The sequence below is a fragment of the Tasmannia lanceolata genome, unplaced genomic scaffold (genome assembly GCF_043159265.1).
Source record: "Tasmannia lanceolata isolate RefF3 unplaced genomic scaffold, GAP_Taslan_0.1 ptg000018l, whole genome shotgun sequence".
NCBI classification, from domain to species: domain Eukaryota; kingdom Viridiplantae; phylum Streptophyta; class Magnoliopsida; order Canellales; family Winteraceae; genus Tasmannia; species Tasmannia lanceolata.
This window is the reverse complement of record NW_027518695.1, coordinates 44,939,188-44,961,139: the sequence shown is the minus strand read 5'-3', so window position 1 is coordinate 44,961,139 and position 21,952 is coordinate 44,939,188. Positions and strand designations below refer to the sequence as shown.

The 21,952-nt window shown below is 37.5% G+C and overlaps 1 protein-coding gene across 1 annotated transcript in view; it reads left to right on the top strand.

The window, feature by feature from the left end:
• The first annotated feature begins 12,699 nt into the window (after positions 1–12,699).
• Positions 12,700–21,952, top strand: part of LOC143850878 (homeobox protein knotted-1-like 2) — a 47,152-nt gene continuing 37,899 nt past the window's right edge. The window contains exons 1-3 of the mRNA XM_077360155.1: positions 12,700–13,518; positions 13,607–13,729; positions 13,859–13,994. Of these exons, the coding sequence (XP_077216270.1) occupies positions 13,183–13,518; positions 13,607–13,729; positions 13,859–13,994 (595 nt within the window). The 5' untranslated portion in view covers positions 12,700–13,182. The remainder of the gene's footprint in view (positions 13,519–13,606; positions 13,730–13,858; positions 13,995–21,952) is intronic.

Genomic DNA, 21,952 nt, shown 5'->3' with positions numbered 1-21,952 from the left:
TGGATTTCTTTAAAAAACTTATTCTCTTTAAAAACTCTTTACCAAAATTATCCTAGTTTTAACTTTTCTCAATCAAGTTAGTTTGATTAATTAAGCTTAATAGAAATGATGTAAACTTTATTCCCTAGTTGATTTTATAACTTGACTAGAATGATGAGAGGCTTAATTAGAAAGAAATGAATATGCAATTTCAACTTAAGTGCTAATCACTCACTCAAGCAAGGATATGAATATTAAAGCACCTACAAGAGAGAGTAAGAGAGATGTGTACCAATCACCAATCAAGGGAAGGAGGTAGAAAGATAAGAGGCTTTGACACAAGCGCTTTTATAGTGGTTCGGTCTTAAACCCAAGACCTACTCCACTCTTTTCAAGTTTGCTCTCCTTGAGGTATCCACTATCTTCCAAGGAACTTAAATACGGCGTTCCTTTCGCCTTATACAATCCGAGCATCCAAGCTCCAAGGGTCTTAAATACGGCGCCATTTGTTGCCAAATACAATATAGAGAAGAAGATGTTGCTCACTTGCCTCTAGATAGGCTAATATAAAGTAGAGCTAACAAAACACTCTCAAAGATAATTACAAGTAATGCCTAAACCAATCTCAAATAATTTTCTCAAATCAAGAAACAAGAGGTTGGTGAGGAAAATTAACCCAAAAACGATTGCAAGTAGTTTTCAAGGGTTCTTTTGAGTTGGAACATGTTCATCTTGAAGTTTTAGGTCCATACAATGTGTATATATAGAGTTCCAACTCAATATGACCGTTTTGGGGGTATTTCGGTCATTTTCGGGTCAATAAACTATTAACTGTTAGACTCCTAACGGCTCTATTTTTTTGTGTCCAGGTTGTTTTCTCGGAGCTCCGAGAAATGTCTCGGAGTTCCGAGCAAATTCTCGGAGCTCCGAGACTGGATTTCCAGCAATCAGCTTCTAATTTGAAAAATTCATATCTCCTTCGTTTCTTGTCGGATTTCGACGTTCTTATACTCTACGGATATGAGAAAAATGAGAGCTATCTGTTAAAAATATTTTCAAAAATATTTGAAAATATTTTAAACAAGTTTTGATAGGATGTAGTTGTTGGCCAGATTGAACTCTTAGAACTCTGTTTTGTTCAATGTTGTGTTGAATGCCATATGGGTCCCAACATGTTGGTGCACCACATGGCCATTCACTTATCCATTTAAGTTCTTAAAGGGTGTGTTAGTCTCTTTAAAAAATATATTTTTAGGGGTTTTAAGATGTGCCTTTATCAAGAGAAAACACAAGAGAGAAAGGTGATACATACTACCATTCTAAGTACTCTCTTCAACTTTTCTTGAGCCAATCTTCATTTGATCTTCAATGTGGTGCTTGGCTTGCTTTGGGATCTTCAAATTTGAGCTTCTTTCTTTGACACCTTCCAAGGATGATGCCACTGTTTGGTTCAAGCTCCTTTGTCTTTTGCATTCCTTGTTGATCCTCCAGCTTTGGCCTTCATTGATTTTTCCTAATTGTCCAAATGCTTGATGTAGATGATGTCGAGCTTCTCCTTGGTAGATCCTTTAAGCTATGGTTTGTCAAAGTATGCTCTAGCTCCTTTGTCCATTTGTTGGTTCATTTTCAAGCATAGGCCATCAATGGCGTGTTGGTGTTATCATGGATTAGCCTGTGAATTTTCTGTCCATAGTACAACACTCAAGGCAAACAATTAGTCCATAAACGACTAATCAATTTGCGTTTGTTAGTCATCAAAACAAGGTGATTGAATGAACCCATGGGAAACCTTGGGCTAACATAGTTGTTTCCTTTCTATTTAGGAGACTAGCTCAGTCTCTCTAACACCCTTGTTTATATCTTCTTCTATAGAAGACATGCTTTGTCTCATTAGCATCAGTTATCTCTTTTTCTCTTAGTAGACTTGCACAGTCTCATTAGTATCTCTCTCCCATTTCTGGAGCTACTAGTTTAGGAGTCAGTCTTTTAGTTAGGATTTTGTCCTTTGTTAGGGTATCTTCCCTCTTCTATAGAGATTAGCTTAGTCTTCTTAGATAGGTCTATCTTGGAATCATAGCTTTCATAGTCGGACACTAGTTCACTTGTTTAGGGATTTTCCTTAGGCTCTAGGGATTCTGTCCTTAGTGTTGATACTCTACCAGGCTGTGGATCACAGAGTGTGGTCATATAGGTTCCCTTTGGCCAAAAGGGTGAAAACACCTCAAAAATACAAAAAACATAGAAAAACTTAAAACAACAGAAACATAAAAGTACCAAAAATCAAGAAACTTCAGAAAAGACAAAAACAACTTAAAACATTAGAAAGTTTAGAAAAACATAAAAACATGAGAACAATCTAAAAGACATCAGGAGAGTATTTTGGAAATGTTGATTCCGAACTACGTTGGCTTGATCCTCTTCCATGAGGTACGTAGGCAGCTTGGGACCGTCATCCCAAGTCTAGTCAAACCTTTTAAATAAAATTTTACAAACCTTTTAAACAAAACTTTGTAAACCTTTTAAAAAAATATTTAAACAAAATCTTTCAAACCAAAACATTAAAAAATTCTTCAATAAACCTTTCCAAAAAGATCTTCCTTTAGCATTGTGGACCCATATCTGGAGAGACGGTGGGAGACGAGCCTCCAACGGCCTCTGGATCATCCACGTGTGAATGAGAGATCTACCAAGGAACTCTCGAAACGGATGCCACACTCATAGCATAGCACGAGTGGCGATACAAAATGAATGAGATACCTCTTGATCCGGAGCCAGGGCTCGAAACGAAGACGTATCTAAAATAACTCAGAGTCGCCATCCATGGATAGGCCATGGAACCTCAAAAATAAATATGCTCTGTATACCATGGATAACCAGAAATATATATGGGCTCGTGCCTGATTACGAATGGAGAAGGTCTGAAGAGCACCCCCAATTCGTCCGAGTGCAAGCACTTGGTCTCCTATGCCATTTATTATTAACCTTGAAGAGTTTTGGGCGAAAATCATGTAAAATATGAACAAATATCCCTGAGTGGACGTCTACCTAAACATGCATGAGCCGGGGATAAAATAATAAGCATGCACAAAATAAATGGAAGTAGTGTCGCCTAATCACAACTAAGTTATGAGTGACATGCCTAACTGGTGTCTAAGTTCTGGTGGACAAACACATGCATGCTACAGCTAAAGGTATAAGGTCTGTACAGGAAAGTAAGAAAACACAACAAAACATACAACACAACTCGACATCACATACAATACAACAAGATAAATCTCTAGACTCTAAACGTACTCCTCGACTCTTGGATGGTCTGATGTTCATCCAAGCCGCCTACGTATCCCTGCCTCCACGAGAATCAGAGTCATGTAGTTCTTCGCACATATTCTAAACTATGATGCCTAAGACATCTAGACCTCTATCCTAGACTCGATCTAAAAGACAGGACTAGTTATTAAAGCTTCTTGTGCGATTATTTATATTCCAGTAGATTGTGGATTTTATGACATCCTATATGTCCTAACTAAATGCAAGTTAGCTCTAAGCTAATGCAGGTGATTCCTACAACCTGTGTGTAACTAGGCTGTGTATCATAAGGAAAATAATGGAATCACTAACGCATCTTAGACCTAATCATCAATCGGCGATGTGAATCGCCAACTGACCGGACTGAGGCGTAACAAACTCCTAACTCTAACACAAACACAAACACAAACAAAACACACAACACATCAAAGACAAACTCTTAACTCTAAACTCTCTATCTAGGACAAACTCCTAACTCTAGAGGAAGATCTTTTTGAAAACAATGTTTTAAAGTTGTTTGAATGATTTTTGAAAGATTTACAAAGTCTATTTACAAAGTTTGACTGAACTTGGGATAAGAATCCCAAGCTGCCTATGTACCTCGTGGAAGATGATCAAGCCAACGTAGTTCGGAAACAAACTCTCCTACTACGCTCGTAAAGCTTTTAACTCTTTAAATAATTTTGAATTATTCTGGTTTTCAAATATTTTTGAATTTTAAATTTCAAATGTTTTAATGTTTTTAGATTTTTAAAATTTTCAAATGTTTTTTTAAATTTTTTAAATGCTATCCCCTTTTAGTCCAAGACCCAAAGGGAACTCACAAAGCAACACCCTATAGCCAAACCCTAGGGCAAACAGCCCTAAACCGGATAAGCTAATGTCCAAGACAATGAAATGATCTAAGATCCCAAACAAGTCAAATTCTAACAGAACTAAGATAGTCTCTAAGGATAAAATCCTAAACAAGTAATTCTAAAGAGGGGCTATAAGTTCATCAAATACACTCTAAAGGAGGGGCAAATGAATAAAAGACTATCTATCACTCTAAGAGGGGGTGCAAATAAGTCAAGGTATGACCAATAACCCTATAAGGGCACTAATAAGACTGGGCAAGTTTCCTAGACACAGAGGTGGGTTCCAAGTATCCTTATCATTGCCCTTGCAATGAATAAGAGGAATGAGACAACTAATAGACCAAGTTGGTCTCCAATTAGTAGGGGGAAACAAGTTGGGGTACAACTTAGGAAGGGTTCCAGAAATGAGACAAAGGTAAACTCCCTGAGGGTAGGTTCTAAATAAGGCTTGTCTCCCAAGGTGCCTAACGAGACAAAGTATGTCTTCTAGTGTAACTCTTTAATAAGACCACAATGGTCTCCTAAATGAGGGCTCTAGATAACTCTTTCATTGCTCTTGCAATGAAAATGAAGAACTATCATCTAATGGTGTCTAAAAGACAAAGTAAGTCTACTAAACTAAAATGGGTAAAGCTACTCAGACTAAACTAGTCCCCTAAAGATGGGCTTGGGTTAACGCCTTCATCGCCATTGCTTTACAATGCATAGAGGGAACTTAAGATTCAAAGTTACAAGACTAAAAGAAAATGAGGAATCTATAAGAATCCACAATTGATAATGACAATCGTAGGAAAATTGAGCTATACAGTTGGTGGTGCAAAAGAGAACATGAATTGATGTAACAATAAAACCTGTATTACTAATAGTATAGAGAAAAATACAACTGATGTAACTCCTGTACATGTAATGCTAATTTTGTAAAGGTCATGAACTGGGCATACAATCAATTCTTATGCCATCAAACTTGGATTTAAATATCACTTCCATTTGTCTTTAATTTGGGCAATTTCAAATTTTCATCCAATTCTTATGAAAACAATTCATATGCTAAGTAAAGTATGATTCACAACTAGAGAGTATACAACCTATAAGAGCAGCAGTTATACAGTAATGGGCATCAAATATATGCTCTTTAACCGAACCGAATCACAATTATAAAGTATAGAAACTATAGGACAGCAGCTACACAAAGATGGACAGCAAAGATGTGCTCTTTAACCCAACCAAAATCACAATTACAAAGCCTATAAACTGTAGGACAGCAGCTATGCAAAGATGAACATCATATATGCACTTTTAAACCCAACCAAAATCACAACTATAAAGCAATAACTTGTAGGACAGCAATTATGCAATGATGAACAGCAGTTATGCTACAACTGTGAAGTGAATAAACATATAGAACAGTAGTTACGCCAAGTGTGAAGTGAATTAACATACAGAACAGCAGTTATGCTATAACTGTGAAGTGAATAATCATATAGGACAGCAGCTATGCTACAACTGTGAAGTGTATGAGCATATAGAATAGTAGCTAAGTGTTATATGATAGCAACTACATGCTTTTAAGTAAACCTAAATCATAGTTTCAAATTGAAATAATCTGTAATGGCAGTAACTACAACCATACAAATTTATCCAAACCCTGACAACTTTTCAATCCAATAAATATTTTTTTTAAGAGTACTAATAACAAGGTGATAAAACAATTGGAAGTAAAATTGCATGCTTGTATGTAAACCTTATCAACACGGATTATGCTCAACAAATTAAGGTAAAAAACAAAATCATCCCAGTCATTCCATGATCATACTTCTATTCATTCCAGTGCCTAACAAAAATGTACTGACAATTTCAATATCACATCATGTAACCGCATGATAAAAATTCATCACATGGCAATGTACATTCAATTACAACAGAATTTACTATCCTTTGTCCCAAACAATTACCTTCACATTTCAAGAAAATTAACACTTATAACTCATGAGGTAAGTACAAAGACATGTTTCAATGAGTTATGAGAAAATGAAAGAATATATGATTAGTTATGATTCCTTGAAATACAATCACATACAGGTCCTGATTCCTCTAAAATTGTATTGAAAATATTTTTCTAGAAAACTTCACATCATTTAAACCATTCTATCCAACAATTTGAACAAAAGAAAATCAAACTCCTTAAGATAATGTATAGCCTCAGAGTAATGCAGAGTGAAACAATTTTAATAAGGCTAGCATTATTTTCTAAGATATAGAAAACAAGAAATCATTCTTGAATAACAAAACTGAGAATAAAAAGTGCTACATATCATCCATGAACTATCTAGGCTTCTTATCATAACTTGGCTAAAACAATCAACTGTCCAAGGAATTTCATCAACATGTTCTAACTAGTGTAAAGACACATTACCACTCAAAATATTTGAGATAAACACATAAACGAAACCCTAATTCCTTATAAATTGCCCATCAATTTGAAGAAAAAATCCCAATGATTTTTACAAATCTTTCAAGTAACCTAAATTTATACTAGCTATGAAGAAAAGACATTACAGCCAATATGAATTTACACAAGTATTCGAAAATGCATACTAAAATATTACTTTGTATGCTAAAGGCTGAAGGCAATAAAAAATTTAGAGTGCAAGCATAATCTGAACATGAAATTTCTTCAACCACTATAAAGTGATCACCTCAATTAAATCCTATTACTAGTGGGTAATAATATCGTCAAAATGAACATGATCTACTTACACATACACACATGCAAATACATACGCACATTAGCATACGCATGTATATACACATAATTATACTCATAGACACATCTTCATAGACACACCTGCACTCACACATGGCCACACATTTTCTCATCATCACACACACTCACAGTCACAGTCACATGCATACATACATGAACACACATACATACACACACACACACACACACACACACACACACACACAAACACTTTCACATATACATATGTAATTACAGATACACAAATAGACAAACACACACCCTTAACAAGCAAAACAGGGGCTGAACTATTGACTAGTATTGTGCAAAATAAGGGCTGACTTATGGGGTAATAACAGGGCTGACTTATGGGCTTGAACTTGTATCACACAACACATGGACTGGATTCCAAATTAATGAGCTAAACATATATATGAACATGAAAACTAATCAACAGATATATGTGAGCATAAGACAGAGTTGAAATGAAATAGAGTCAAGCTGATCATGCACAAGGTGATATTAACATTGAGATTTTCTATAAAATAGTTATGCTCATTTACATTAGCCTCAAAATTCTGAGATAAAAGACCCTCTGAAATACACAAACCTTAAATTTTATGCAATCAACAGGTGGACTAAAGTTTTTCCCAAATGAGGTTTACTACTATACAGAAGATGTTATATGTCTTTCTATATGATGATTCATGGAATGAAATTTCAAAATTATAATCTAAGATCATGAATCTTAATGAGAAAACATTTATAAAGCTTCCAAAATTTGATACAAATACATTTCATATGGGCTATATGAGTGTTTGCACAATGTTCTTTACAAATTATGAATGAAAAACCCAATCCACACATAAAAACATATTATCCTTGTAAAATCTTATACTATGCAAAACACACAGATCTCTAATTTTGACAAAATATTATACAAATTCACCATTCCAGCATAATTATCCGTATCCAGAATAAAATTTAGGAATAAAATAGAGACAAAATCAAACAAAAAACTTAAATCTCAGCCAAAATAGAATTTACACTAAACACTTTATTTAATCTAAAAATTCTGGCACATATTCAAGTATCAAAGAAGTCAAAATTCTCCAAAATTCCTCCAATCAGACCAGGTATGAAGAAAATCACTCGAATAAGTATATCTTGAGAAAATTTAAACTGAACATGCCTTGCTGATTAGGAAATCAAGATTAAGATGGCTGAAAATGATAAAAAAAAACAAACAAACAAACACAAAGATCCTTTACTTTCCCACACGGGCCATCAATTGTTCGCTCGATCTATATAACATAAGTTCTAAATTACTCAATGAAATCTGATGAAGATTAATGTGATACATAAATAATCGAAACTATGAAATACCTTTTCTAATTCAATTGAAACCAATCATACTCTTTAAAAGACATTTGCTATTCAGATCCTTTTTATTAAATACACGATAACATGAAATAGAAGTTAATGATCTAATCATCATGCATCGATTCAACGATTATCAACAGTAAGACAATGGCAGTAAGGAAATATCATCCACAAATCAACATAAAAAATCAGACACAACAATTGTTAGAGTGTGATTTGAAAATCAACTCTATCAGAGGGCCAAAATCAAAAGCATATCACTCGAATCAACTATCATGCAAATAATACAAATGCAATTTTAAGAAGAAAAATCAATCAAATCTTGAAATTGTGCAAGGGAATGATTCAGATCTTACCTGTTGCATACAAATTTTCACCTTCTTCTCAGAATCGATGAACACTCCTTTGTTTCTTCTACTATCTTTGCTTCTGGCTAGCGGATTGCAATTGAATCAACAAAGAGAACATGCACCAGTGATGAATCTAGATGGTATTATTCAGATTTAAACAGATCTTGCGCTTTGAGCAGAACTAGATTGAAACTGAAATCTATGAGCTGAATTTAAAGTTTCAAGGTTCGGATAACAAGAGATAGTTGAAGAAGAGATCAAAGGTGCCGATGAAGAAGGTTTTGGCCGAAAAATATGGCTGAAGCTAGCAAAAAATCAATCGGAGAAGAAGGAAAAGAGAGTTAGGGTTAGAAATGAGAGCAAATGAAGAAAAATAGTTAGCTAAGAAAGCAAAATGATTGGCCAGAAAAAAGGAATTTGGCCGGGAATCAATCAGATCTTGCCGAAGATGATCGGAAGTGGAAGAAGATAGGGTTGGGGATTTGATGATTTTCCTCTCTTTCTCTTCTCAGATTTTTGACGAAAATGAAAATCCTCCTTTATTTTTTCATCATTTTTTTTATAAAATAAAGAGGCAACTGATATTGGCACCCCCCAATTGATTGGCGCGCGGTTGCGCAAAAGTTAATGGGCGCACTACAAATTCGTGTCTTATTCCAATCTTTACCCTGCATCTCCCAGGATAATCCAGCCCCCTTTTGCATTTGTACTACGGTTCCCATTCGGCTCATTCGCTAGGCAAACTTGCTCAGATTTTGACAAAATTTATAGGGACCTTAGTGGGACCCTAACCTAACTTGGGGTGAAATTTGGGGTTCCAATTCAATGATTTGATAAGGTTTTGCACAAACATGGAGATATAGAGTTCAATCAAAATGGGGTGTCTACAAGCATATGAGTCTGTCTTAGATAGATAGGAGTCTGCCCTAGATGTATAGGAGAGTCTCAGAGTTTGGAGCCTCTGTGTGGTCAGTTGTACACATCGTCAACTGATGACTAGAATAGGATTCACTTAGTTTGCCCATCTTTGTCTTTAAGCAAAGCCTAGTCGCACATAGGATGTAGGGCCCACCTGCATTAGTCCAGGAATGAACTTACATCTAGTTAGGAGCATATAGGGTGTCCTAAAATTCACAATCAACTTCAACTTAACTAATCATCTTCAATACGCTTTAATAACAAGTCAAGTCTAGTTGGTCAAGTTTAGTTTAGTGGTTCTAAGCACAATAGGCATCGTAGTTTAGAATAGCGCCACCAAACTACATTGATCTTGATTCCAAAAAGAGGCTTGGATACGTAGGCAGCTTGGATGGCCATCAAGGTCCAGATCACCCGTGGCACATTTTTTTAAGCTTTTAGGGTTTTAGTGCTTGTGGTCTGTTGTTTGTTATGACTTTTTGTATAGAGGCATGCTAGTGTGTTTATTTGCTTGTCTTGAGTATTCACACTTTAGATACATCTCTTGTGTAGTTTTACTTGTTCATTCACATTACATGCATATCTTATCTTGTCTACTTGCTTGTTCACATGCTTAGCTGTAACACATATGTGTTCATTATTTTTTATTACCTGCTTAGCTGTAGCTCTTTACTGTTTATCTGCTTATCTTATCATGATTATCTGCTTAGTGTAGCTCTTTACTGTTTTTTTTGCTTATCTTATCTCATTTTATCTGCCATTATCTGCTTAGCTGTAGCTGTGCATGTGGTTGTTTACCACTTTTTAAGATGTGATGAGTTAAGATTAGATGTGATGGGTTAAGAATAGTGGAGATAGATAGTAGGGTTATCTGGCATTGGATTGGCACTAGTCTTCTCTGCCTCCATATTATATTTTGAGAGGGGGGACAGTGGACTTTAGTATTCGTTCCAATGACAGGTGATACTGATATCAACTCTCCTTAGAACATGGATGTTTTTTATTATTTACCCATTCCCGGGCCATGCATGCTTTAGGTAGATCGTCTTCTCGGGGATGTCTGTTCCCATTACACAATTTTTGCCCAAAATTCTTCGAAAATAATAAAAATGGCATATGAGACCGAGTTCGCTCGGGCGAGTGAGGTGCCTAACACCTTCCCCACTCGTAACTAAGCACGAACATTTTTCATCTCTGGTTATCCGTCGCAATAGAGTATTTTATGGGTTCTAGGGCCTTAATCCCTGATTGACGACTCTTCTTTATATTTAGGTACGTCTTGGTTCTGAGTTTTTATTCCGAATTAAGAGGTATCGCACCCAATCATGACTCATGTGTGAGGGCGCTATATTCTGAGAGAGCCGCAGCGGAGCTCTCCGACTCGTGTGAGAGATCGAGAGGCCCTCGGGCGCCTCGAGATCGGGGTCCATACTATCTTCTCTCTCCTTCACATTTGGGTAATTGGTAATATCTAAACCCTATTTCTATTATTATGCTTATATGAACAAGGGTTAGAGCTACACTTGCCAAATAATTAGGTAAAATTTTTAATTACCAAATCGACCCCTCTCTTGTGTTGCCCATTGGATTTCATTTGATTATTTTGATTCATGTATAACCTTTATTAGTTTATAAGATTATTGCTATAGATGGTTCTGATTATCTCTGTTCAGCCTTGTATACTATTGGTATTTTAATACAATACGTAGCATTCTTTTGTATTTCTAAAAGTTTGTTTTATCTTCAAAACAGCCACATTGGTTTGAAACATGAGTTTTCTCTTTTCCTTTCTCTAAAAGAGAATAGTCCCGTATTGGAAAATGGAGGAAAGGTTCACGGGCTTATATAGCTATTTACTTCTCTAGCCTTGTGAATGAGAAGAGGAGAAAGGGGGCCTACGCGCATGAGCCACCAAGCGGACTCGATGGGCTTTAGGCTATACAACACATGCATTGTCCGACCCGGATCGGCCAGCCACACATGTGATCTAAGGTTTTCCCCAGTCCAAATTATGTTTTTTGCCATTACCTTCGCCGTTCTCAGTTATTTGACACATAAGTTCGAAGTTACTGGGTAAATAACTTCACTTTTCTCGACTAAGGACTTCGCCGTTCTCAACTAAAAACTTCAAAGTTCCTAGTTAAGAACTTCACCGTTCTTGCTGAAGAACTTTGAAGTTCCCAGTGAAGAATTTCACCATTCTTGCGTGTCATGACTTTTGGGATCGACCTTTCGCATCTGTATCGTTATTTAAACAACTCTTTTCTTAAAGGATGTCATTACTGTATTAAAGGGTGAATTAAACGAGCACTTTTGGCTTATAAAAACATAGACCGATATGTATTTATACACTACATAGAAAAACCTAACAGAGACCTTTCTGTTTTCTTTTTCATTCTCTGTTTTTTCTTTTCTCTACAAAATGTGTTCTTTCACCTTTTCTTTCTTCTTCTACTTTATCTATTTTATTGGGCAATTAGAGTGTTCGTGTGGTTCGAACCTCTTGGATCGTTCAATTCTTAGATATTGACCGTGAGTCAGGTTGTTGTATCCTAGGGTGATTGTGACCACTAATCTGCTGCATCGGAATAAGTTTCCGCAGAGGTGCAAATTCACCTAAAAGAGAGCGATATAGTCCGTGCCTCATCTCGCCGCCTCGAAAAGGTTTATTTAACTCATATATTTTCTATTTTTAACAAAAATCAGGTACTCAATATTTCGATTTTGAAGGAAAAATCAACATATACTTGTAGGGATTTTCTTTGCAGGTATACTGCGCTGTCACCTTCTAGGCCATGTACACGGTTTGGGGCGTGACATACATAGGCTCATTTTTTCAACTGATTTTGTCTTATTCAACACCCGGACTACAAAATGCCTTACTTGATGGTCCCTAGCAAATAACTTAAAATAAACATCACCCAAAGTATAACCAAAACAGGATCCACATCCATGTAACAAAGATTTGGTTTCACCGCTGGCCTAAAAATCATCCTACACGGCTGAGATTTATTCCACTAAAAACTATATGTTTTTTAGTATTAACTCTTCACGTAAAAGTGAAAGGTTGATTTTTAGCGACCCACTCCATCACGACAACGGAGGTGAAAGTGTGAAACAGCCTCGGAACGAAAGGATAGAAAAATATTAAACAAATGGAAAGAGGGTGAAAATTAAAGCGCCCCCGTGAGGAAAAAAAAAATTCCTCCTCCATCTCACCCTTCAAACAACATCCTGCTTCCAGACTCCGGATAAAAACGTCTTGTCATCCACCGAAACATGAAGAGGACTTGCCGGTTTCCGGCAGTGCCGATACGAGATGCAAAGCAGACTCTATATCTGATGTTCCACCCAACTCCAACGCCTTGAGAACGGTGCAACAATACCCAGCTCCACACCCCTGAGGAACGGGGAATCTCTCTCTCTCTCTCTCTCTCTCTCTCTCTGCAAGAAAACGCTTCATCTGATTTGAAACAGGAAAAGAAAGCCTAAAACCATGGCTTTCTTTTTCAGATTTCTTGACCGGAAATATTAGACTCTAGCCCACGAGGGGTTTGTGTTTCTCTCTCGTTTTTTATGTTTCTCTCTCCCCTTTAGACTAGGGTTTCAAAATTTAGACCTTTTTCTCATCTGGGTTGTTCTAGACATGGATGATTATTCACAACTGAGAGAGAATACTACAACAAGGGGCAGCTTTATATATGCTAGTCCTACTATTGCACCGAATTCTCCTTTGTATCGCTCCAACATGCAGCACCACCAGCCTTCGCCCATCCAACATCCCTTCCATCATAATCAATCTGGCGAGTGTTTTTCTGTCAAGAGTGAAGGAAGCTCCTCCCAACAGTTGCAGGACTTTCACTATCCTTTGATAAGAGGAGTTGGGAATGAGAACCCTAGTGAGGCTGATGCCATTAAAGCTAAAATTGTAGCTCATCCTCAGTATTGTAATCTGTTGGAAGCTTACATGGATTGTCAAAAGGTAAAGAGAAAAAATGATGACAAAAGGGTGAAGGGGAAATATGAGGAATTCATGAGATTTTCTAATTTTATGTGTTTTGATGAAATAGGTAGGAGCTCCGCCAGAAGTGGTGGCTCGGCTCACTGCTATTCGTGGCGAGTTCGAAACACGGCACCGATCATCGGCGAGCTGCCGGGACACTGCGTCGGATCCTGAACTAGATCAATTCATGGTGATTTGATGATTCTCTTTATTCATTTCTCTTTTCATCTTTTTTTTTGGTTTCTTATGATTTATTTGTTTCTTTGTATTTTGGTTGTTTCCCTTTCGATCTTTTCCACTTTCTTTTCCACAATAACAGGAAGCTTATTATGATATGTTGGTGAAATACCGAGAGGAGCTAACGAGGCCCTTGCAAGAGGCTATGGATTTTATGAGGAGAGTCGAATCGCAGCTCAACACCTTGAGCAACGGATCTGTTAGTATCTTCTCTTCTGGTAAATCTCTCTCTCTCTCTCTCTCTCTCCCCTTCTACTACAAAAGTCGAAAATAAAATAGATCGAACAAAGATAAGTACATAGAGTAAAAAAAGATCCTTATATCCCAAGAGCTCCACTCTTACTACATAAATTGAAAACACCAGAAAGATTTGTATAAACACAGAAAAAACGAATCCTTTGATCCCAAGAGCTTTTTCTTTCACGGTCGTTTTTACTGAACCAGGAAAAGAACAATTCTCTTCTTCCATAGAGAGAAAATGCCCTGCAGAAGTGGTTTACATTGTACAGTACAAAGCTCCCAAACTGTACGGTACGGTCTTGGTCGTATAGCAGTCCCAATTTTTATTACTCCCACCCCCCGTTTTCCGCGAGGGAACTTTGACCAGGCTAACGTGATGAAACTGAAAAGAAACTGATACGGTACAGAAAGCCTTCAGAACACACTCTCTCTCTCTCTCTCCCCAGAAAGAACAAAGACAAAACGCTATTATTAATATCTTAACAGAGAATTTAAATCACACGTTCGTCTCTAATTAGGTTAGCTTTTCGGTGCTGATAGATCTTAGGGTTCCAAAGCTCCTGCACCTACCTCGAGAACGATAACATCATCATCGTAATTTCCGTGGCCTTCTTTTATTTTCTTCCCTTATGGGATGGACTATTAAATTAAATGAAGAACATCGGGTGCCGTTCAAGTCGCTTGTACCCATGTTACCCTAATAGGAGATTGTCAGGGATTCTTTCCAAAGTAAATCTATTTTAATTTAGTTTAGAAAAAGATTTGCCACTTTCGTTTTGTTTATTTGGCAATTAAACAAGTCTTGTACGTGTGTGATGGCCGATTTGATAGAGTATTTTATTTCTTTTTATTCTATCTTTAGTGATGGCTCTTGATATGACTTATTGGGTGCAATGTACGTTATTTGTATTTCTTCGTCTTACCCGTGAAATACAGCAGAAAGTTGGGATTGCATCCGAGGCATACAAGAGTTGAAAAACAGCCGATAGAAAAAAGTTCAGATTGTCCTCTTCTTTCTCTATTTTTTTTGTTAGACCAAGATACATTGGCATGGAATGTTTTGATTCTCTTAGCAAGGGGATGACTATTAGACTCTTTTTTTTTTTCATTTTTATTGTTAACATAAAAGATATGCATTGTTAGATTGTTCGAACTTTGCTTCTAAATTATAATGAACATCGATGGGAAATCATATGTGCTCATTTTTAGGAAGCAGTATTTGGTTGAGTTGAAGAGAAATCTTATCACATAGATCCAATTTAAATATACTTCATCAAATACTATAGTGAAGAGAATTTCTGTGAGATTGCTTTTTCATGTGCCTTGTAAAATCAATAACAATTTAGTATTTATCCTAATGCGTCTTTAGATCCTGATTGATCTGCCATAATTGTTTTCTTCTTTTGGACTTCTATTCTTGTTTTAAATTGGGGCAAGGGAACTATTCTTGTCTGCGGTATCTATTTTATGTCTAAAAGTATTTCTCACCATGCCTATTACATTCTAAATACCTGACCAATTCAAATTTATAATCATTTTCAGTTACCTGTATGAAACAACCGATTACTCCAAAAGCTTATGCCGTTGGAGATAACATTATTTAATTTTGTATACTTAAACACTACCCCTCACATGTGGCCCCTCTTTTTAGGGTTGGCCTACACGTGGCACATGTGGCCCTTCTTTTGGGTTGGCCACATGTGGATTTTTAATATGTTTTGATCCCAGGACCTTTGCTCATCATGTCAAACAACCAATTAATCATACTTAAACAAACTGCACACTCTAAAACTAATGGTCTGAAATTTATTAAAGAAATAAGGAAATAGAGAAAAAGCTATAACTTATGGAAGAGGATTACAGACGAGAAACAGCAATTAAAATGTTGAACATTCTCTCAGCCTACGATAAAATGGAAATCCCTCAAAAACAAAAGCCTCTCATATTTGATGTTACTTTGAAGGAAACCTGCAGGTTCTCTAGTTGATTTTCCATTGACTTTCGTTCATTGGGGGCTGATTCACTTATTAGTCTCTTTTGTGCATTTCAAATCTGTTAAGCATAACTTATGACCGATTAGTTCAGAGACATTAGATCATCATTTTAGTCAAGATCCTCATCTCATGGTCATCTGTGTTTTTCCTCAACCAATCACATGCACAATTAATTTCGATGTCTTGTTTGTTTAATTTAAACATGATTGTGCGAATATTTATAGCCAAATTTTTTATTTAAACTTTAATTTTATATTATGTAGTTGGAATTTATTTAATAAGTAGTCATTCAGCTGACAAGTACTCCACGGGAACAAATAAATAATTAAAAGAAAAAACAGATTATTGACGATGATTTTCTTGTCTGTCGATATTTTATTGGCGACGGATTATGTCCCATGCTATATTATTGGTGATATTTATAGCCATCTCTATTGTCTTAAATGTATGAAGTATTTTTGGATTTTATTGATGGACATTTTTGTTGCGGAAAATGCTATTGCATGCGACGGTTAACTCCATCTCTAGACAATTTTAGCAACTATAATTTCCATCGCTAATAACCTAATTATTTTCTTTTGTTTAAGAAAGGTAATTCAACGACCGTTATTTCTTATTTTCATTTCCTAGAAAAGTAGCGATGGATAAAAAGTTGTCGCAAAATGCCTTTAGCGCCTCTTTATAATGGGCCGTTTTTTTGTTGCTAAAAGGTCTATTTCTTTTATTGATAGTATCAAACTAGGTTGATCGAACCTTGACTTTATTACAACACCTAATCTATGCTCTTCAGATCTTGTTGTCTGCTCAAGCCTGTTATTTCTTTAGATTTTTGTTAAATTGATTTTCAATTGAGTCCCCATTTTTGGATAGATTCTCCATTGTTAAATTCATTGTTGTTGTTTGCCATTACGATCTTTGAACAGGGAGAAACCACCAGCCCAATCGTGCACACACCAAAAACAAGATCACAATAAATGTCTATTCTATGAGAACATAAGTTCCTTGTCATCCTGGTAAAGAGGTTTGAGGGTGTCCTCTTTGGAAAGATTGAACTTATGTCTTGGAGGTTGACTAAAATCGAATCATCATAACCACATTTGTCATGCCTTCACCATTGTCATTTCTACTAGTTGCCAAATACACCACCATCCTCTTGTTGTTGCACATCATCAACACTTCTTTAGGGTTTATAAACCTTTAGTTTCTCTACTCAATTGTGATCATGGTTTTAAATTTTCACTGAAACTGACAAAATGACCGAAATGTTTCTATTAATATTTTCATCCTGATTGCAATGCATGCCATAGCCAGCACCTAAGTGTATTGGTGATATATTAAGTAATATGAAGCAGGATTCTCCCTTGGGAGTGAGGAACCCCGATTCTCCTGTTCTCGAATCCGAAACAGGATTCTTCTCGAATCCCCAAAAGACTGGGAATCCCGGTCCAGATTCGACGGAAATCCGATTCCCACTTTTGGGAATCGCGGTTTATGATTCCCCGGAGACGAGATTCCCACTTTTGGGAACCGCTGTTTAATGATATGTGAAACGCGATTTTCCGGCGATTCCTAACTCCCCAATGATTCCCAGCGAATCCCTAGCGAATCTCCGGCGACTCCCCAGCGACTCTCCGGTGACTCCGGCGGCTTCACGATTTCCGCTTCCGACCATTCCGAGAGTCTTCTATTCCCGCTTTCGATTCTCGTTTCGATTCCCGCTCTGGTAACCTTGTGTTACATACTTATATTTATATGAATTACATGTGAAATGTGGAGTATGTATTACGTATTACATGAAATACATTTCAAATTTAGTATGTATAAAATTATAAACATGTGCGACAACACATTTGACTAAGTTTCTGTTGTTGTTAAATTATTGTGTAGTCTTTTGACTTATTTGATTGTTTTTACTCTGAACTTGTGCTTACTCTAGTACTTTGTAAAGTTTGATATAATGAGTACATCATTTTCATATGTTTCCATATGCTCGGTGATTTTATAGGATTTCCACTAAAATTTTCATTCGAAATTGACATGTTTCCATTTTTGTCATGACCGAAACACATATCGATAACGGCACCTGAAATCTTGGTTAAGGCGCCTCAATTCAATTGAGGTGTGTTCCTGAAAGTGTAAATCCACATTTCCATGAAGATCAATACACAAAAACGGTCCATGAGTACATGCCCATCGAGGCCCAATCTTTCCAATTGAGGTACTAGTCCATCGTGACCCATTCCCACGAGGGTCAATGCCTATCGAGGTCTAATCTTGCACGTCAAGCTACTGGTCCACGTGACCTATTGATTTTCGTAAGCCCGTATCGTAGTTCACCTTGCAAAACGATAAGGAATAAGGTATTGCTTCCCATCTTGAGCATGCTCAAATTTTAATATCCATTTTTCCAACTCAAAGAGAATTATATGGAATAGGAATATTTTTCTCAAAAAATACCATTAAAAAATTTCCTAGAAACCAAAGGTCTAAGTTGTAGTCTCTCTCTCTCTCTCTCTCTCTCTATATATATATATATATAACAGATCTATAAAGGAAATAAGCGGATTAGGTCACACTTGATCAAGATCAAAACGATGATTTCCCTGTTAGTTACTCCTTACCCGGATCCATCTTCTTGGTAGAAGTGTGTATGTGCCTAAGGGTATTTTGGTCATTGTATTATTTATATATATATATATATATATATATATATATATAAATTAGTGAAGGGTGATAATCCGTAACTCACACATTCCTCTCCTCTTCCCTTCTCTCAACATGGTATCAGAGCGCTAGGGTTTGGTGCCTTAGGTATCACCATTGGAAGAAACCCTAGCTTCCTTCCTTCTCATTCTGCACCTCCTACAAACCCTAACCCAAGACTCTCTCTTGTCCACGCAACAGCCTTTTAATGGTCTAAATTCTCCCCTTAGTCCTCTCTTTGCCATTTCATGGCTTCGATTCCCTATGATGGTTGGTCCCCTCATTGTGTCTCGAGGTTCTGTTCCTCCTTGTGATATGTCTGTGGTTTGGATCCGTGTGTTTGGGCCCATGTGTTTATTGCCCTTTTTCTATCATTCTCTTGTAGTGTTTGCGGTTGTTAGCTTCTCTTTATTCCTGTCAGTATGGACCCTCCCGTCAATATTGATCATTCCGTTGTCATAGATCCCCCAGCCTCAGCTCCCTCTTCTAGTTTGTCTTCTTCTGCGGAGGCACCTTTCCCATAGATGACCTCCATCAAATTTGACCGGTCCAACTACCCCCTTGGCGTATGGTTGTTCAGACCTACATTTTGGCTTTGTGGTAAGGATGATTTCATTGAGCGTGGCCCTTCCTCTGCCACAGATCCCTCATATGCTAAATGGCGCCAGGATGATGCACTCATTTGGACTCTCCTATGGAACAATATGGAGTCCCAACTAGCTGGCACGAAGATGTACCTCCAGACCTACAAGGAAATTTGGGAGTGTGCAGTGACCCTATATTCCGGGGTTGATAACCTCCCTCGCATATGTGATGTTTACTCTGAGTGGATGAGCCTCGCACGGAGAAATGCCTTTAACTACCTTCTACAATCAGTATGTTGCTCTCTTATAGCAACTTGATTTTTATAAGCCCTTCACCGTCGATCAATTGTCCTTGCCAAGCGCCAGGCAGACCTCCGTGTTGTTTGCTTCCTTGATTGTTTGGGCCTTAATTTCTTATTGCTTCGATAGCAGATTATTGGATCCTACTCCATCCCCTCCCTCACGAAGGTCTTCTCTCGTGAGGAGCGTGGGGCCCAGTGACCCTCCTGTTGATAGTTCCGCTCTTGCCACTTATTTTGGTGGTGATCGTTCTGGCCATGGTGGTGGTCGGTCTGGCCGTGGTTGTGGACGCCGTGGATGTAGCAGCGACTGTGATTCATGGGGCGAAAGTGGCACAGGTGGGTGTGGGCGTCCCTACTATACTCATTGCCATTTCGATGGCTATACTATGGATACTTACCATGATTTACATCCGAAGCTTTTTCCACTCCGTTTTGCTCACATTACATTTGTTAATCTTTCGGAGGTCTCTCCATCCTCCTCAGGCCCCGTTGCTAAGGATGATTCTTTACTCATCTCCAGGGCCGAGTATGATGAGCTTTTGCGCCTGTGTGAGCATAGGCAGCTACTGCCACTTTTGCATAGCCAGGTAGTTCCCCTTCTGGTCTCCTTACCACATCTAGCTCTTGGCTTATTGAGGGGTAATTCTAGCCCTTTCATTCTGCCCCTCATACGATTACTCTGGCCGATGGGACCACTACACCCATATCTGGTATTGGTGTTATCTCTCCACATTCTGGTCTTACATTATCGTTGGTTCTTTGTATTCCTAATTCACCCTTTAATTTACTTTCTGTTATCCAAATAACAAAAAATCTTAACTGCTACTGCTTTGTCTCTTTCTTTCCTTCTTATTGTATTTTTCAGGATCTCTCGACTGGGAGGATGATTGGTTCGGGTTGTGAGGTGAATGGTTTCTATTGCTTTAACTGTGGTCCCCCCTCATATTGTCTTGCATACTTCAGTCAATCCCCATCAGTGGCGTTGTCATCTCAACCATCCCTCCATCCAGAAGCTTCAGTAGTCTCCTTTTATTTGTAGTTTTGTTACATCATTTAAAGGCTAGTCATATGAACTTGGAAGCACCATCATGTGTCCTTTCCATCTACAGTTCTTAGTCACGTCTCTAGTCCTTTTGCTTTAGTACATTATGATGTATGAGGTCCCTGCAGGACTATGTCTATGTTAGGATACAAATACTTTATTATTTTTGTTGATGATTTTTCACGTATGACATGGTTATTTCTCCTTAGAGACTGTTTAGAGGTGTTTACTGCTTTTTGTAGGTTCATGCTGAGATTACTAACTAATATAATTGCACTCTTAAATGTTTATGCACTGACAATGATGGGAATACTATTCTGTTTCCAATTGCTTTCAAGATTTCTTAACTACTCATGATATTGTGCATCAGTCCTCTTGTGCCTACACCTCTCAATAAAATGGTGAAGTTAAGTGAAAACTGCGATATTTGATTGATATGACCCACACTCCTCTGTTTCAAATGCGGGTTCCCAAAGCCTATTAGAGCGATGCCATCCTCACTTCTTGTTTCCTAGCTAATTGGCTTCCTTTGTGTTAGATGGTAAATCCTCATTCTCTGTCTTACATCCTCAGCGTGGCCCTTTTCCCTTGGTTCCATGGGTTTTTCACCGTGTTTGCTTTGCCCACCACCTCTCGCCTGGCCTGGATAAATTGGATCCATGGGCAGAGAGGTGTGTCTTTTGAAGGAAGGTTATCTCCTTCCGACAAGATCGCCATGCGCATCAGAACAAAAATCGCATAAAACTTTAAATTTTTCTTTTTGATCTTGCAAGTTGCAATTGCCTAAGATCCTAGAGTCTAGATTAGTTAATTATGTTAATTAAACATAAAGAAATACCTCTTTGAAGAAGAAATCAAGGAATCACGCTGCTTGGTCTACTTCTCGAACGGTTACAATCGTTCTGAACGCCGCGAACCCGGCAAGTTGATCCGATGTATTCTTTTTTTTTTTGCTCGGATTATTGTGGATGTGAATAACTCTTATTCACTTCTTTAAGGTTTGATTTAATCAGCACCATTATTGTAGAGAACAGAGAAATTAATTGGAAGCCTTTCTCTTTGAACCTTTTTCAATTGGAAGAGAGATTGAGAGAGAGAGGAGTGAAAACGAATTTTCACAAAGGAGGGGAGGGCTGGACGAATTTTTGAGTATTCCTTCTTCAAAATTCGTTCAGCCCTCTCTCATATATAATATAAAGAGTTTGGTTTGATCTTCTCCTTGTTTCTCTCTCCAATTCCTATCCAAAGTAGGAAGACAAGCTGGATTGAACTCCTCGGGCAATTGGGACACTTCTCAATTGACCAAGGGCA